At 39.0% G+C, this 18,417-nt stretch overlaps 1 protein-coding gene across 1 annotated transcript in view; it reads left to right on the top strand.

Annotated features, from left to right (window-relative positions):
• Positions 1-11,827: 11,827 nt before the first annotated feature.
• The window catches only part of LOC122555759 (S-arrestin-like), a 39,531-nt gene continuing 32,941 nt past the window's right edge, over positions 11,828-18,417 (top strand). The window contains exons 1-2 of the mRNA XM_043701867.1: positions 11,828-12,028; positions 15,906-16,051. Of these exons, the coding sequence (XP_043557802.1) occupies positions 15,935-16,051 (117 nt within the window). The 5' untranslated portion in view covers positions 11,828-12,028; positions 15,906-15,934. The remainder of the gene's footprint in view (positions 12,029-15,905; positions 16,052-18,417) is intronic.

Below are 18,417 nucleotides of genomic sequence, written 5' to 3' on the forward strand. Positions count from 1 at the left end.
TGCTCCTTAGATCCTGTCTTACAGCATCGTAATTACCCTTCCCCGAATTGTAAAACCTACACTGTTTCACGCACCTATCTTCTCTCCATAACCAAGGTGAAAGTCACAGAATTGTGGTCACCATCACCAAAATGTTCACCCACTAACAAGCCCATCACTTGTCCCGGTTCATTACCGAGTACCAAATCCAAAATGGCCTCCCCTCTGGTCGGACAATCTACATACTGTGTTAGAAAAGCTTCCTGGACACACTGCACAAACACCGCCCCATCCAATCTACTTGATCTAAAGAGCTTCCAATCAATATTTGGGAAGTTTCCACACTGTCGGGATTCTATATAAATAAAATTATTGATGGGGCATAACCTTACTGATAAAAAGGACAATCATTAATTTACATTGGGAACTAACAGATTTGACTAGGCAACTAGAGATTAGTATTATTATTCCTCTTGTTGAGATATGGAATGGTACACAAGTTCAACTGCCTTTCTGTGGATCTTGGTTCTTATTGGTTCCTTAAACCTTGACTTACAACGTACTGAAGCTGGCCTCTTGACTCATGATATGCAATGATATTTTAACTTAGTCAACTCAATTCTAATTTATATGTAAAACTCCTTTGCACCCTTAAGACTTCAACTATGATTTTGCAATATACCTTAACGCTTGTAGATGCAGCTAATTCATGAAAGATTTTTTCTCTCAATCAATTGCTGAAGTACTTTCTAACAGCAGCTTCCTAACATAGATGTTTTACTTTCATTTTCTCTTAACATCTATTAATCTAATACCTATACTTAAATTTCTTATAGCAAGTCCTTAAACTAGTCCTGAATTTCTTACAGCAATTCCTTTAGGTTTCCTGCGGCAAATCATAGAATTCTTACAGTGGAAAAAGGAACCATTTGGCCTTTTCTACAGCAAACCTATGAAGAGCAACTTAAACAGATCCCACTCCCACCCTATCCCTATAACCTCACATTTACCATGTTTGATATATCTGTACGTCCCTGGACACAATGGGCCAATTAGCATGGCCAACCCACCTAACCTGCACATCATTGGATTGTGGGAGGAAATATGAACACCCAGAAGAAACCACACAGACACAGGGAGAACGTACAAATTCAACACAGACAGTCACCCAAGGTTAGAATCAAACCAGAGTCACTGGTGCTGTGACGCAGCAGTGCTAACTACTTACTTCTTTAACCTTTGCCAATAACATTTAAATTGGTAATATTCCTGGCCAGTATTAACCTAATTTTCTCTCTTGACATAAACTCCCTACAGCAAGTGTCCTCTTCTGAAGTGCTTCTCTCTGGCTATGCAAAGAGCCCTTAGGATTCTCTTAGTTTTATACCCTTTTCACTGAGAGCTTTCAATGTGCAAGCTGTTTTTGGACAGAAAGGAAAATATCTCCTTTTGGGGGAGTCTTCTATCCCATCTGAGGCACTATTCCTAGATCTAACCCCCTACCATTCTCTAAAACCTGGCCCTTCAGTCCCTTTGACCCCTTCACTGGTATTTCCTAGAAATGGTTATCTGAGACTGGGCTACATCACTTCTTCTTGGGACTGCCTTTAATGCAGCAGTGGTAACAGTTTGATTCTGGCACTACTGGGATGACAAAACTGCCAGCTAATCAGAGTAGTTAATTACAGAGGACGGGGTGCAGCAAACGTTTTATTAATTGGCACCTGTAGGACCAAGGGTGTGTTGATTGATCAAATATTTTGGTTAATTAAAAGGTCTACATAATAAATGTAAAGCCACACACTAAGTAAATAGAAGCATAATGCAGGAGGTATACACATCACTATTTTACTTTATTTACAGCATAACGCACTTAAATAATGAAGCAACTTTGCCTTAAATAAAACTTACCAGCAGAGAATCTTCTCACTCACACCCTCAACTGACTATTTGGACATTGCAGAGATCATGATAATACAATAAACTTCCATTATTTTATGTGTACGATATTTACTGGTTTATCAAGTGTTCATAAGGTGCTTATAAAAACAAAGTTTGCTGTAGTTGTGGAGTTCCTTCATCCTGTTTGTTTTTATAGATGACCACCACCATTCATAACTGAATGCAATAGAACCTCACAGCTTTGATTTGATCCATTTGTTGTGAGATTGCTTGGCTCCCCTTGGTCTTTTACCGCTTCTGCTGTTTAGTGTAAAAGTTATTCTATGGTGTTGTTTCACCACATTAGCGCTTCATTTTTAGGCATGTCTGGTGCTCTCCTGTACTTTTCATTGCAACAAGTTTCATCACGGCTTAATGTTGATGGTAGAGTAAGGGACATGCCAACCCATGAGATTATAGATTGTAGTTAATTACAATTCTGCTGCTGTTCATGGCCAGCGGAGTCTCATGAGTGCACAGTTTTTCATCACCAGATCTATTTTGAATCTATCCCAGTTAGTTTGGTAGTAGTATCCCAAAATGCACTGAACCATATTATGGGTATGAAGTCAGGATTTTATCTTCACAAAGGCTGTGTGGCACTAATTTCTACGAATGTTGTCATGGATAGGTCCATCTGCAACAGATAAATTAATGAAGACAAAGGTAGGTTTTGTCCACTTTCCGATTTCCTCACCACCTACCTCAGGCCCAGTCAGGCCTGGAGCCAGCCACTTTGGTCACTAGTGGTGCTACCAAGCCTGGTGATAGACATTGATGCCTCCCACAGTGTACATTCTGTGCCTTTGCTATCCTCACTATTAGTTCCAAGTGATGTTCTATGTGGGGGAATACGGAGTTATCAGCTGAGAGAGGACATCATTGGTTATCAGCAGGAGCTTTTCTTACCCATTTTTGTCATGATGCCATGACACCTGGTCGTGTCAAGAGTTAATACTGAGCATTCTCAGGGCATCTCCCTCCTGACTTTCTCCCACAGTACCACTATCTCTATGTGGCGAAAACAAGAACTGCAGATGCTGGAGATTAGAGTCAAGATTAGAGTAGTGCTGGAAAAGCACAGCAGGTCAGGCAGCATCCAAGGAACAGGAAAATTACTTTTCCAGCACGAGTCTAATCTTGAACGCCACTATGTGTTGATTCTGCTGGTGTGATGGGACTATCACACGGAATGATAATTGTGGTGTTTGAGACATTGGTGAGCATGACTGTCAGTCTGTTGCTAGAGTAGTCTGTGGAACAGTTCTCCCAACTTTGGTACAAGTCCCCAGATATTAGTATAAAAGACTTTGCAGAGTCATTAGAATCTGTTGTTGTTTATGTTGATAACATAAGGTTTTACTTTTTGACTTTTCTAACACAGTCTGAAATAACTGAATAGCTTTTTAGGCTATTTCAAAGGGTATTTAAGAGTCCATCACATTGCAATGGATTTGGAGTCACTTGTAGGCCAGACCAGGTAAGAACAGCCTTCCTGAAGGATATTAGTGAACCAGATTATTTTGTTAGGCCAATCAATGATAGTTTCATGATCATTATTACTGAGGCTAGCTTTCAACTTCAGAATTTAGTGTTAAGACTCACTGCGATGGAGTGCAGGAGATTAAGCTCCACTGTTTCCCGAGTCGCCAAAAATATGAAAACTTGATTAAATTGCCCAATTCTACCTAACTGTCCAGTTGAGATTGAAATGATATGCACACTACGTTTTCATTACTAGTAAAATAACTTTATTGTGATCAAATTGTTTTTAACCAATGATGAGAAAGAAATATGAATTGTTAACCTGTTATTCTTAACTTGAAATCTGTTTTAAAATCTTCCCAAACATACAAACACAAAAAGACAGACAAGACACAATATCAGGAGTGGGCAAGGGAAGAAACAAAGTCAAATGAAGCATAGCTCTGGTACCTGTCCAAATTACAAATGTTGATTTGTTGTTATCATTTTGGTTTCTTTTGACTCGCTCTGACTCTGATGAGGATAGATAGTTGTGAGCACACCAATTCTCAACTGGTAATTCAATGGTTAACTTTTACAGTGAAGATAATTATTTTCCTTTTCCCTGTAACAAAGAAAGAGTAGTTTACAGGAAAATGGTGAGTGAGAACAGCTACTAGAATACTTTCTCTTACTTGTTCACACAGGAGGGGGAAAGAGAGTTTGAGATGTTTTCTCTTTGCAGGCTCAATGTTTCCGCTCAGATTGTCCACATACAAGGCTGTAACCACTTGCCCAGGAGCCAATCATGTAGTTGTTAGCATGCAGAGGTCTCCTGAGCCCACAACAACTAATGCATTGAAAAACCAATCATTACTATACATCATGGGAAGTCTACTTTCCTGGCAAAATCTCATGTATAATTTGCTTCTCAATGATTACAGAATGCAATGAACTTACTGCCCTAGTATGAAAAGCTTTTTTTCAACTCTCTGTTGCAGTAGAGAATTGGGAGATATTAGACAAGCTACCTGCTTCAACCGGGAAGGAGAGACCAAATGTGAAAAAAATTAGGATCACAAATACTTAAAGCTCTGTCCTTGCCCCAATTCTGAGATTGCAGGTCTGTTTCCAAAGGATGGGAAGGTTATGTAAGCATGTTATTTGTAAAGCACGGATAATCCATATACTGCTCCTAGCTTTGACGGAGATAAATTCTTTTAAGAAGCTTCCTCTCCCTCCCCTTTCTCCTCCCTTTACGAGCACACAATTTCCTGTGTCTCTTACTTGCTACCTCAGTTCAATATCATTCTCATATTGCAACCATGGTGCCAATGGCTAGGCACTGGTGTGTCCAGAGCCCTTGCAGTTACAACTGTGTTTTCAACACGCAAAGGATCAGTCCCTGCAGACTTTGGAAACTGCAACCAATGACTCAAAACATCAGCAATTCCATGTTGAAACAGTGTCTGTAGAAAGTAATTAACAATGAACTAATCAAGTAGTTGATGATTCTTTAAATAGCACCATTAGGGATTGTCCCTGCTACTGACAGCATGCTCAATGCGTAAGGTTAAGTGGGGGCGGTAACTGGAGTAGCAAGGTAAGAAGGCACAGCCATGGGATCAGTGTTACTTTCAGACATGAACTGTCGACTCTGCATACTTCAAGCCATTGGTCCTTAAACCTGTACCAACATCCTTTTCACTGCATTGATAGCATTCAACATAAGCTGCATTGGAAAAGTGCACCATGGCATAGATACCACTTCAGTTATAAAACATCATTCAAGGTGCCAAACTCAAAGTTATCAAGGCCAATTTTGACACCATTATCTTTATCTCATTACTGTTGGTGAAATATTGTTCAACACATATTGGCTAATGTATTCCATACTTTAGGACAGTGACTAGTACTTATTTGACTGTAAAGCACTCACGCATTCTGAGGACATAAAAGGGACCATCTAAATGTAATTTCTTTCTTTTTTTCATGTCCATAAGCACTAATAATTTTTTTAAATGTCTTGGCCAATCGAGTTTGATGCAAAAGAATGTTCCTTTAATGTGCCCTTTGTAGCTAGTGGTCCTTGCTAATGCGGACAGTGATGACAAAGGGAGGTGCAGATTACACATGAATTACAGCTGGATTACATAAACTCAACCCACCAATAGCACTTAATCCCTGAAGGATTTGTAACTGTACCTATCAAATTGTATGTTGCAGCAACCTACAGAGATAGTTGTTAAATCTAGATGCTTCCTGTGCAATAATGGCTTTGCATTATTTTAGATTTATTTTTCGATGGTAAAACTGAATTATTACAGTGGATATACTGAGGATTGTTATACAACAAAACATCTCATTGGAATGCTGAAATTTCCTTGCAGACAGAACAAAAATCACTGTCTGGGAACATGATGATGAACAAAGGGATTTACTGAAAATCCATTCCTCATACTGTCATTGATAATACCCTCTAATCAGATTTGTATATGTGTCTTAGATGTAAAAGCCCTATAAGCTAACACCATGACTCTAAAATCTGAAATACTGAGGCAAGACTTTGTTTCCAAAGCTGTTAGAAGGTGAGAAGAAGCTCCCCTCTTCAGTAAAACACAAATAACTGCTATCATCCATTGCTGCTGCTACTACCCGATACTTTCACATGTCGTGCCTTTAGTTACCCTTCTATTTTCTCTACACACCTTTCCTCTTGTATGTTGCCAAACTACCTTTTTGACAAAGGACTCTAATGTGTTATTGTTTTGCTGTGTCAAATTTGATTTGGTAAAGTTCCTTTGAAATAACTTGGGATATCATATTACATTAAAGATACTCTGTTTAATATATTAAACCTTCCATCAACTGTCCTTTTACTGATTGTTCCTTGACTGACTGTTCTTTGACTGGTTGGTTCTTAACTTAATATAATTTACTTCTTCCACTTTTTGAAGAAGACTGATGTCAAGAGTCAGAATACTTGATTGTGAAGTATGTAGACATTATTTACAACTTTGACATCACCAATATTAGAGACTTTCTTGTAGCACATCTTTAATCTTAAGTGCTATGCTTCCTAGGTCATGTAATTACACTGTTGTTAGCTACAGACAGTGTTTTCTTAACCATAGCTCACGAGCCGATAATATAGTGACTCTTGCCGCAGTGTCAAACTTCAAATTTGTGAGATGACCATTGACAGAAATATCAGCTTGCCAAAATGTAAGGTGTAGATCACCTTCTTCCCTTTAAAGCACTTTATGTTTTTCTTCAGTTTTATTAGTTCTGAGATTGAAACAATGATTAAAGGCCTTTGGTGCTACTTCAACAGTACTGTTGTTTATTTCACCCCTTGGTTAGCAAAAGCTATAATAAAAGCTATACTTCCAACTGTGTGTAGAAATATATTTATTTGTTCAGTCTCATCGCATTTTTATGGTTAAAATGGATGATTCATGCCTTCACAGGGCTTTTATGAAGATGCTCCAACCTTTTCTGCAGCTTGAATTAAATCTCCCAAACTTGCTTTCTCCATTAGACCAGGTCTGCTAAGGATTTTAATCTGCCCAACATTATCACTTTAATTAGTGGTTTTGTGATGTCCCCAGTCCCGTGCCCTTGGATTACTATTTTATTTTGTGGCTCTTTACTTACATTTCTCTAGCCGTGCTTCATGATGTCCTTTTGTTATGGCAGTGAATCTTAATCTCAACTGCAAATAATTTTTTAACTTGTTGCTTTTCCAAACAGGTTTACTCTGTCTTTTAAGCTTTATTTGCAAGTTCACTCAGTTCTTAATTCCAATTTGGGACATCTCCCACAGAGCACCGCCTCCGATGCTGCCTGTATCTGCCTTGGACTTACTAATTCTCCTTCTCCAGAGTTTCTATCTCTCCAGTTGCAATGCATCTCTCACTCGGTCTGAAATGTTTTCTTTAAACAGGTCACTGAAGAATTCTTCCTTGTTGAGGATTGTCACAGACGTTTCTTCTGCAGGTTTTCTTCTTCTTGAGCAGATAACCTAAAGCTGCACCTGAAGATCTCATACCATTGCTCGCTATGCATTACACTATACTCACTCTCTCTCTTTCTCTGTCTCTCTCATACACACACGCACGCGCACACTCTTACATACTGACACACTCACGCAAACCCTCTCTCATACATATGCTCTCTCTGATACACACACCCTCTCATAGGCTTATGCTCCATCACACTTACACACACTTTACCAAGCATACACACACGCAAACACACACTCTCTCACATGCACTCACATTAACACACACTCATATGTGCACACTCAGTCTATCTCTCATGCGCGGCCACACATATAAGTCTATGGGGTGAATTTGCACTTGCAGATACATTCTAGTTTGCTCAAAAAGCACTCAATCTGCTGGCAAACAATGCAGGCAGTCAATTCACATAATATTTTATAAATTTGTACTTTGGAAATAGAACCAGTCTGACTCAAGACTGGGATATAGACAGACTCTAACCCCACACCTTTAATGCATTGTTTGAGCTGAGATGTCACCTTTTTTTATAAAACCTTAAGTTATCTCGATAATGTGATTTTAAAGAAGTTCTGAGATTTACATATTAATGAACTAAAACCTAGAACCCATTATAAAAGATTAAAGACTTAACAACAATCTAGGTTTGTTCAATATGTTAATTCAGTTGTATGACACTGTAATCTTTTGCTATAAATCCTATGTCTTATGATCCTGCTTCACAGCTACCTGATGAAGGAGCAGCGCTCCGAAAGCTAGTCCTTCCAAATAAACCTGTTGGACTATAACCTGGTGTTGTGTGATTTTTAACTTTAGCATTGTATGAACAGACAAATTAAATTCACACTTTTGGCTACCATGTTGTATGGGCATGCCAGCTCACTGCACTAAATGAGCTTCTGCTCGTGATAAAGATTGCTGTCACCATCCCCTTTAAGTGCAGGAAATTACAGAGCCTTTTTGGTCTAATGTGTTCGAGGAAAAGCACTATAATAAAAGCAGAAAGTGCTGGAGAAGCTCAGCAGATCTGGCAGCATTGGTGGAAACACACTCAGAATCTAAAATGTCTTCTTTGGAAACTTTAAACAGAAATCCCATTGGAGAGAAGAGCAGAACTTCTTCAAGGTGGGCATACTTGGATAAGAAGTGGCAGCGAATGAATTGCTCAAATAAAAGCCGAGAACTGTTTTCCTGAGCTCCAATGAAAAATCTATCAACTTAAAACATCTCTGTCCACAGATGCTGTCAGACATGCTCAATTTCTCTAGTATTTTCTGTTTTCATTTTAGATTTCCAGTATCTACAGCATTTGACTTTTATTGGAGATAAACCAATTTTCAGTCTAACTAGAAAATTCTCTTGTAGTTAACAAGATATAATTTATTGTATATTAACAACTAGTTGCTAGTTGATATGTAAATGTTGTTGCAGAGACTTTGAAGGTGACCAGATATTGGGTCTTACTTCTTCAAGAAGTATAGTTGCTCTGCCCACAAGCCTACATGACATCTGTGAAAGGCAAGCCACCAAACTGACTTCTTCTATTTCTTAACAGAAAACCCTCTTGTTAAGTTCAGGGTGAAACCTATTTGTTCTTTTGAATGACTGATTGAAAGAGCATCTCGAGACTATTTCCTAAGCAAACTATATCTAAAAGATGCTGAAAATTGTTGCTGGAAAAGCGCAGCAGGTCAGGCAGCATCCATCCTGTTCCCTGGATGCTGCCTGACCTGTTGCGCTCTTCCAGCAACACATTTTCAGCTCTGATCTCTAGCATCTGCAGACCTCACTTTCTCCTCCTATATTTAAAAGATGTCAGATATAACTCCAATGACTTGACAAGATTATCAGAGTAGCAGACTTTGGAATGTCCTACATCTTTTACCTTCAAGATTAATGTAATGACCAAAGTGTTTCTTTCATCTTACTATATGTATGTGTGTGTGTGTGTGAGAGAGAGAGGGAACAAGTTTAGTTTTGATAATGAATGAATAATTGTGTATATTCAGAAAGCTGGTTCTTAAATTTTGTTGTTTAAAACCTAATATAGATAACAGATTTAATTGGTCATCTTGATAATTGGAAAAAGTATTTTTATTTTATGTTGTGCCTCATGGAGTAGTGGGACTTGAACCACAATGCACTCCTCCAGGCTCAGTCATAACAATTCAACATAGTGATTCGTGCTTATGGCGTTCTTCAGTATTCAACATTTCAAAGCCATACGCCACCTGCCCTTTAGAATTACACAGTACTTATTTGAAAATGATCAGGGAAGTTTTCACAGTATCATGATCAATGCATATTCCTCAACCAATAATATTGAAACAGACTAACTGGTTGCCGTTTCTGGCACCTTGATGTGTGCATATTAACTTCTGGGTTTTCATCATCACACCAGCAACTGCATTTCTAAAGTACTTCATTGACTGGAACTTGCTTTGATGTATCCTGAGGTTACGAAAAGTGATATGCCAGAAGTATTTCTTTGTATTAAAGGAATGCATGCATGCAATTATTCTCTGTTGACGAGATTAAGAGATAAATTAAGAGATGAATGGAAATAAATGAAAGAAGAAATGTATGTAGTACAGAACTAGCCATTAATGAAAGTGGCAAGTATAAAATAGCTGATACAGCCATTGTTTCTTGAAACAGGAATAGGCTAAGCTCCACCACAGTGAACTTGTTTTCCAGGTCAGGTAATCTGTTTTTGATTCATAAAGTAGTGATAATAAATTCTGTTGAATTAAACTGCCAGTGTCTGAAATTAATGACCACACTAACAAGACCTATATAGTCGGTGATAGTTTAATTATAACATCAGAAATGCTGAAAAGTTTCCTCTTCCTGATTCCCAAGCTTTGTGAAGTCAGAAGAGACAAAACCCTCCCACTCTAGAAGTGGGAATCATTTTAACTTCTGGTGATAGTCTGATTTGGGCAGACTATTACATATCCTGTCAAACTCCCCTTTACATAATGATCCATTATTGGCTGTAAAACACTGTATCAAAATCAAATTCTGACCCTTTGTCTTCAGATTATTACCATAGCAGTCTGAGCATCATGAGGAGAATTACTCACCAATAGTGTCTTAAAGATAGTCTGTTCCTTTTTGAATGTTATAGATTGGTATTGTCAGGGAGTGTGACCACATTTTCTGAGAGTTCATTCGGTTTGGTCCACAGCCCTCTCATCTCTGGATCAGAAGATTGTAAGAATAACCTTACCATGTTGTAGACTGAAAATGCAGTTGTTGCACTGAAGGAATATGATATCACAAAGGATGTTGCCTTTAGGTTAAATGTTAAAACAACATTCCCCCATCTGCTTGCTCTGAAAAAGGATCCTGTACTATCATTCCAAATGTGTTCCATGTCCTGGCTAACGAGAGAAATCGTATCTCGCTCATTTTCTTACACTCACCTTGCATTGGTGGAATGCAGGTGTGTACACTCAGTCCCAACGTCTTCATGGGCAGAAGGGATTCTTTTCCATTCACTGTTATTGAGTGAAAATCCTGGAGTGTTGGAAGGGAAATGGGCTTAATTAGAAAAGATTATCTTTGAAATCCTGGTACCCATCTGTTTAGTTTTCCTGCCCCTTCATAGAATTCTGGAACTTGAATTCTTGACTGCTAGCAAGTTAATCACATGCATTAAGTATAAATGAATGAAATGTTCTCATGATTTCTTCATATTATGTGAGCGGGTCAGCTGGTCCAGTAATTGGCAATCCCTAATTGTCTTTGAGAAAACCTTCTGGAACCAGGCTGTCCATGGGAAAAAGTTACACCCACAAAGGAGTTCCAAGATTTGAGTAGGACTCAAACCTGGAGTTTCTGGCTCAGAGGGACAGATGCTATGAGTGCAATTGAGAGTCTTGCTACACATTCTATTCCTGGCTGGATTTCCCAATGCACAGAACAATATTGATGCAACTCATAGCCCTACAGGCACAATGCTGATAATGTTCACTTTAGAACGAAAAGCTTGCAGTCCATCAATGTGCAACTCGGCTGAGATTATGAATGTTGTTGCTTACTATTCTAAAACATTTACTTAAAAGCCTGAATAGATAGTGACCAAGACCATTCATTTGAATAATGGCTAATGATCAGTCAGATTAAACTAGGGGGGAGAGATGAATTACTCACAGATTAGATGGATTAGGAATTCTGGTGACATATATTCATGACTTACACATTATTACAAGGCAATAACAAATAATAATAATAAAAAATGGCCCCTTCCTCCCAACCACATTCTGCTCAGAAATTGGAGGAGGGAAGTCCTATTGTGCACAATCCTCTTTGTGCACAATAGGACAATTAAAAGATTATTTAAAGAAGGTTTATAATGTGGCGTTGTAACCTTGGGCAGGATTTGCTGTTCGTATATTGTCTCCTTATCACAACCACTAATCCGCTCAGATAGTGACACACATGACTACAAATTTGTACAATTGCTGACCTGCACTATTCAGTATTTCGGTTGCCCCATTTTAAGACAAAGGCTCTCTCTCTCTCTCTCTCTCTGACTAACACACCTGAAGAAAGAAAGGAATTGTCAAGAGATTCTTCTATCAAAGCACTGGTCCTTCTTTCAATTTCTGGCAGAGGTTGGATGTTTAAAGTATTCTATTATCTGTTCTGTGTTAAGTCAGGCTGATTGGTAAACTGGAAGATGAATATTTCTATATTGCACAGGATTGAGTGATCTTTCTGAGTCTGTATCAGCTGCTTATCTCATAGCAAGAAAGCAGAATAATTATTTTTAAAATGATGAAATAAGATCTAATCTTTTAAATTTGATTGATTATCAACTATTGCGTCCATACTATCTTATTCCAGTGATTTTTGTGTGAAAAGTGCAGAAAATGCAATTTTACCATAATTTATATTCCAAAGTTAATCAAATCAGAAAAGAGATCTAACCAACATTTTCAAGATTATTAAAGGAATTAACAAACTTGATTTAGGAAAATTGTTCCCAGGAGCAAGGGGTTGAGATTCTAGGAAAAGTGAAGTTCAGATTATGCAGAAGATTCAAAGAAACATCATCACCCAAAAGGGTAATTGAATTATGAAATAAGTTTCCAGGGAAGAATATCAAAATAATTAGGTGGGATCAAAAGAGATATATTTGCATTCCTTTAGAGAGAGAAGACTGTATAAGTAGGTAAGAAGGTGAACTGGTGAGGACTTCATAAACTGCAGAGAATGTAGGATTGATGGACCTGGTGCAGTAGTAGGCTGAGGGTTGCAAAAATAATGGCATGGTGGCTCAGTGGTTAGCACTGCTGCCTCACAGCACCAGGGACCTGGGTTCAATTCCAGCCTTGGGTGACTGTCTCTGCAGAGTTTGTACATTCTCCCTGTGTCTATGTGGATTTCCTCCCACTGTCCAAGGATGAGCAGGCTAGTTGGTTTAGCCATGGTAAATGTGGGCTAAAGAGTAGGAAGGTGAGTCTGAGTGAAATGTTCTTCGGAGACTTCATGTAGACTCGACGGGCTGAATGACCTGTTTCTACACTGTAGGGGTTCAAATGCATTCTAGCAGTAAGGTTGGTTAATTAGATGACCTATTTTAAAAATTGGTTTGCTAGATGCAATAAACTTACTCTTAAAATATCCCGTGCTGTACAATGCTGTGCCATTTTTAGAATGCTTTGATTTGTAGTGTTGAATGTTATGCTACCTTCTCGAACTTTGTACCATGTTCTAGAGTGTTGTGATTCTGTGAATGAAGAGGTTTTAGAGAGTTATGAACATCACAGGATTTGCCAGTCAGTCTGAGAAAGTGATTGGTGTAACTTCAGCTACTATATCGATATCTAAAAAAGATCCTGTTCAACATTAATATTATAATCATATTCTTGTGTAGGTGCAGCACCACATCATAACACTGCTACAACAGCATAATAATACCCCACCGTGAACACTAACACACTTTATTGAATCATTTTCCTATATCCTTTGAAATTCAAAACTGTGATAAAGGAATCAGAAGATGTCTTATGTAGTTGAATGTCTTATGTGGTTGTGGTTGTTGAAGGTCAGTCATCTCAGCCCAGGACATCTCTGCAGGAGTTCCTCAGGGTTGTGTACTAGGCCCAACAATCTTCAGCTGCTTCATCAGTGACCCTTTCTCCATCATAAAGTCAGAAGTGGGGACATTTGTTAATTATTATAAATGTTCAGCACTACAAACACCTCTTCAGATACTGAAGCAGTCCATGTTCAAATGTAACAGTATCCATGTTTGGGCTGACAAATGGCAAGTAATATCCATGCCACAGAAATGCCAGGTAATGGCCATCTCCAATAACAGACAATCTAACAACCACCCCATGACCTTCAACAGCATTATCATCTATGAAATCCAACACCCTCCCATCAACATCCTGGGGGTTACTGCTGGACCAGAAATTAAAGTGGATTCACCATATAAATATAACAGTTACAAAGGCAAGTCAGAGGCTGGGAGTATTGCAACAGTTAAATCAACTCTTGACTTCCCAAAGCCTCTCCACCAGCTACAAGGCACAAGTCAGGAAGGGAGTGAAATACTCCCCACTTCCCTGGATGGATGCAGCACTAACAACACTCAAGAAGCTTGACACCATCCAGCCCTCTTGACAGGTACTACATTCACAAGCATCTATTCCCTCCACTACTGACATTCAGTAACAGCAATGTGTATTATCAACAAGATGAATTGCAAACATTGGCAATTATCCGTAGCCAGAACCTTCTAAACACATGACCACTTCCATCTAGAAGGAGAAAGCTAGCAGAAACACGGGGGCAAGTTTCCATCCAAGACAGTCACCATCTACACAGTGGCTCAGTGGTTAGCACTGCTGCCTCACAGCACCAGGGTGCCAGGTTCAGTTCCAGTCTCAGGTGACTGTCTGTGTGGAGTTTGCACATTCTCCCTGTGTCTGCGTGGGTTTCCTCCCACAGTCCAAAGATGTGCAGGGCAGGTGAATTGGCCATGCTAAATTGTCCATAGTGTTAGGTGCATCAGTCAGAAGGGAATGGGTCTGGGTGGGTTACTCTTTGGAGGGTCAGTGTGGACTTGTTGGGGTGAAGGCCCTGTTTCCGCACTGTAGGGAATCTAATCTAATCTACTTCAGTCACACCTTGGTCAAGAATGCAGGGTAAAACATTTACAGGAGGATCTCAGTTCATTGTGAAATCCCCAAGGGTTAAAATTCCTGGAGATAATCACTGACTACAGTAACAATAGCTTTTATTCTATAGTCTGAGGTGCCTCACAAGAACATTACCAAACAAAATTTGACACTAACCTACAAAAGGCAATATTAGGTTAGGACCAAAATCTTGTTCGGAGAGGTAGGTTTTAAGGAATGCCTTAAAGAGAAACAGAGGTATTTATTCCCAGCACTTTGTCAGACTGACTGAAGAATCCTATAGTGCTTTACAAGAAAGCCTTCTAAATTTGAAAATGATACCAAATTAGTGATTGGGAAGTCAGTGCTGGAAAGGACTGCAACAATTTGCAAGAAAATATGAATAAACTTGCATAATAGAAGTGTATTTGGCAAACGAATTTCAATACAGATGACTGTAAGGTATTACATCTTGGCAAATAGTACATCACACAGAGTTTAGAAAATAAGGATGTCATTGGATAGCGTGGCAGAGGGATCTGGGAGTGTGAAGGCATAAGCCTTTTAAAGGAGTGGCACTGGCTCGGTCATTAAAAAAAGTAAATCAGGAACTAGGATCTATAACTGAAGGGATAGAATTGGAAAATAGAGTAGTTAAGTGAAACATTTATTGAATAGATAACACTTGGAATATTGTGTTCAGTCTGGTCACCATATCAGAAAGATGGTTGCACTGGAGTGAGTGTAAAAAAGATTTGTAAGCAAGAGACAACAAATAGATTGCATCTTCTCTTTCTTAAAAAGAGAAGGCTGATTAATCACCTAATGGAGATCTTTTGCAATATTTAAGAGGTAGAATAGAACCAGACAGAATGTTTTACACCAATGGACGCAATGGGCACTGTTATGACTGAAGCCAAACTTCAACCAGGGCAGTGATGGAGGCCAGAGAAGTAGGTTGGTGAGACAAGCTAATTGGGTCAGTCAGCAAACCCAGCAATCAGGACACTGGCAGGTTAACTAAATCAGGCAAGTCCTTTCCATTGGGGAATGGGTTCTTCCATGGGGTGCAGAGTGTCTGACCAAGAGAAACATTTCCCTCTGGCTGCCAGGGTTTCCCACTGGTAGAGTACAAGTGGTGGCACAAGAAGGCCTTTCATTACCATTAACTGGCCACTTAAAAATCTCCAACCAACTTCAGTCATTTACCAAATTACTTCTCCATCATTTCAGCAGCAGTTATATTTTGATGTGGGAATTAGCATTGCTACTAGCTCACCTTTAATCTATTTAACAGGATTATATTATGTTGAGAAGATGCCGCTATTTAATTACATTTACTTACTTGTTTGTTTCTCAGCCTCATTGCATTATCACACACCTGAGAAGATGAGTGCTCCCCAGATTCAGAAGACCCCTGCTCCCAGCGTCGTTGTTGCCAAGATGAACCCACCACCACCAGCTCCCAAAAACATTGTCTTCAAAAAGACAACTTCTGATAAATCGGTATGTGAACCCCGCCTCCACTCAGCTTTCATGCTTCCTCTCTTACTTTCCCTGATTTCCAGCCTCCGATGTTTCACCGAAGACTCCAATGCCACAGTAACAACTTCGAGATGTGGTGGCAATTCAGGCTGTGTGAGCAGTTTGATGTTAGGGAAAGGACACAGCCAGGAAAATGAAACCGTAGTCCTAACATTTAACCAACTGTGCAGATGTATTTAATTAATTAATCAATAATTTAGTTAAAATACAGCAGAAACAAAAATCATTCTAGTGTAACACCAATTCCTAAGTGTGGTATGAGATGCATGTAAATCATGATGCTGTAATTGATCATGTCTCGAACATCAATAGGAGAGAAGACTCCAGTCTAATGTGAGCTTATGAAGACCTTAGACCATCCACCAGAATTCTGCATTTGATATTTGTTGTACAAATGTGAATAAAAGAGTGGTGGTATGATGGCTCAATGGTTAGCACTGCTCCCTCTCAGAGTCAGAGACCCCTGTTCAATTCCAGCCTCGGCGACTGTCTGTGTGGAGTTTGCACATTCTCCCCGTGTCTGTGTAGGTTTCCTCCCACATTCCAAAGACGTGCAGGTTCGGTGAATTGGCCATGCTAAATTGCCCATAGTGCTCAGGGCTGTGTAGGTTAGGTGCATTGGTTAGGGGAAATGTACAGTATTGAGGGTAGAGGAATGAGTCTGGGTGGGATACTGTTTGGAGGGTCGGTGTGGACTTGTTGGGCCAACTGGCCTGTTTCCATACTGTAGGGATTCTATGATAAATCTCACGAAAGGATTTAAGCACATAGTCCAAATGGTCTCTTAAATGTAAAGCACTTTGGTCATGAATGAATTATGCAATGTTAGATGTCTAGATTTGCAGATTAAAATTTTAAAATTATTCTTTTCAACTTTTTGAAGATGTAAAATATTTCATGATATCATTCAAAGAAGAGGAAAAGTGAGTTCTCCTAGCCAATGTCTTCCTCTTAATCAATGAGAAGTTAGCAATTTTGCTTTAGTGGAACTTTATTTTGGTGAAAATTGGTTGTCATTAAAACCATTTTTTAAAAAAAAACTTCATTGGCCGTGAAATACTTTGTGATATCTTGAAATTGTGTAAGCATTGTTTTTTTATATATAATATATTTTTATTAAGAAAAAATAGATTTTTAAATATTACAACAAATACAAAACAATGCAATTCAAAACAGTACAAAAATAACCAAATAATAAAAAAAATTCTCCAACCCACCCTCCTATACGAATGTTTGAACATATATAGAAAAATGTAAAATTAAAAAAAACCTAAACGAGCTATTTAACTAAATAAATAAATACCTAACAACAAACAAATAAATTGTAATAACTCAACCCAGCCAAACAAAACACTTGTACATTCACAGTTCCTCCTCCCTGGATATTGGACTCATGAAACACAATCGTTACGGCTGTATAAAAGCCCTTGTTAGTGTGGCAGATAAATCTGTGTCCAAGTATTTCAAAAAGGGTTGCCATGTCTTGTAAAAATTCTCAGTTTTGTGGTGTGCCATATTTGTGAGAAAATCCATGGGAATATGCTCCATAACCATCTTTCACCAACCCGACAGGCCTGGGGGGTTTTCGGATATCCAACCAAGCAAGATATACTTCCTTGCACAGAACGTAAGAATATTGAAAAGTTTTTTCTTATGCGCGTCTGCAGGAAATACAATGAGTAGGCCCAAAAGGAGAGAAATAGGATCCTTCTCCGCCCCTACACCTAAAATCCTCTCCATTGCACCCACTACAGCGCTCCAATATGTTTGAAGCCTGTCAGAAGACCAAAGACTATGGGTATGAGTGCCTGTGCAGAACTTGCACTTGGGACATGCCGAAGATACCCCTGGTTTAAATTTTGACAAACGGTCTGGGGCTAAGTGGACCCTGTGGAGAATCTTCAACTGTAAAGCATGGGTCCTATTGCAAATTGATATCTTCCTTGCATTCTCCCAAATATCCTCCCATGCCTCTGAAGAAACTTCAACACCCAGCTCTCTTTCCCACATCTTGCAGAGTCGATCTGACTCATCTGAGGTGGCACCTCCCAATTGGTGATATAGAGTACTGACAGAAAGTGTACTCTTAGCCCTTAGTACCCTTCTTTCTATGTCAGATTTGTAGGGATCAGTCAAAAGTGTGGTCCTTTTTTGAATAAAATCCCTAACTTGAAAAAAACAAAAGAGGTCTCTATTAGGTAACTCGTACGTCCGTACTAACTGATCAAAGGACATCATTACATCTCCCTCAAATAAATCACACATACAAGATATACCCCTAGCTACCCAATGTTTAAATCCTGAATCTATCATACCCGGTTGAAAAC

Source organism: Chiloscyllium plagiosum, chromosome 13, assembly GCF_004010195.1.
Source record: "Chiloscyllium plagiosum isolate BGI_BamShark_2017 chromosome 13, ASM401019v2, whole genome shotgun sequence".
In the NCBI taxonomy this organism is placed as follows: Eukaryota; Metazoa; Chordata; class Chondrichthyes; order Orectolobiformes; family Hemiscylliidae; genus Chiloscyllium; species Chiloscyllium plagiosum.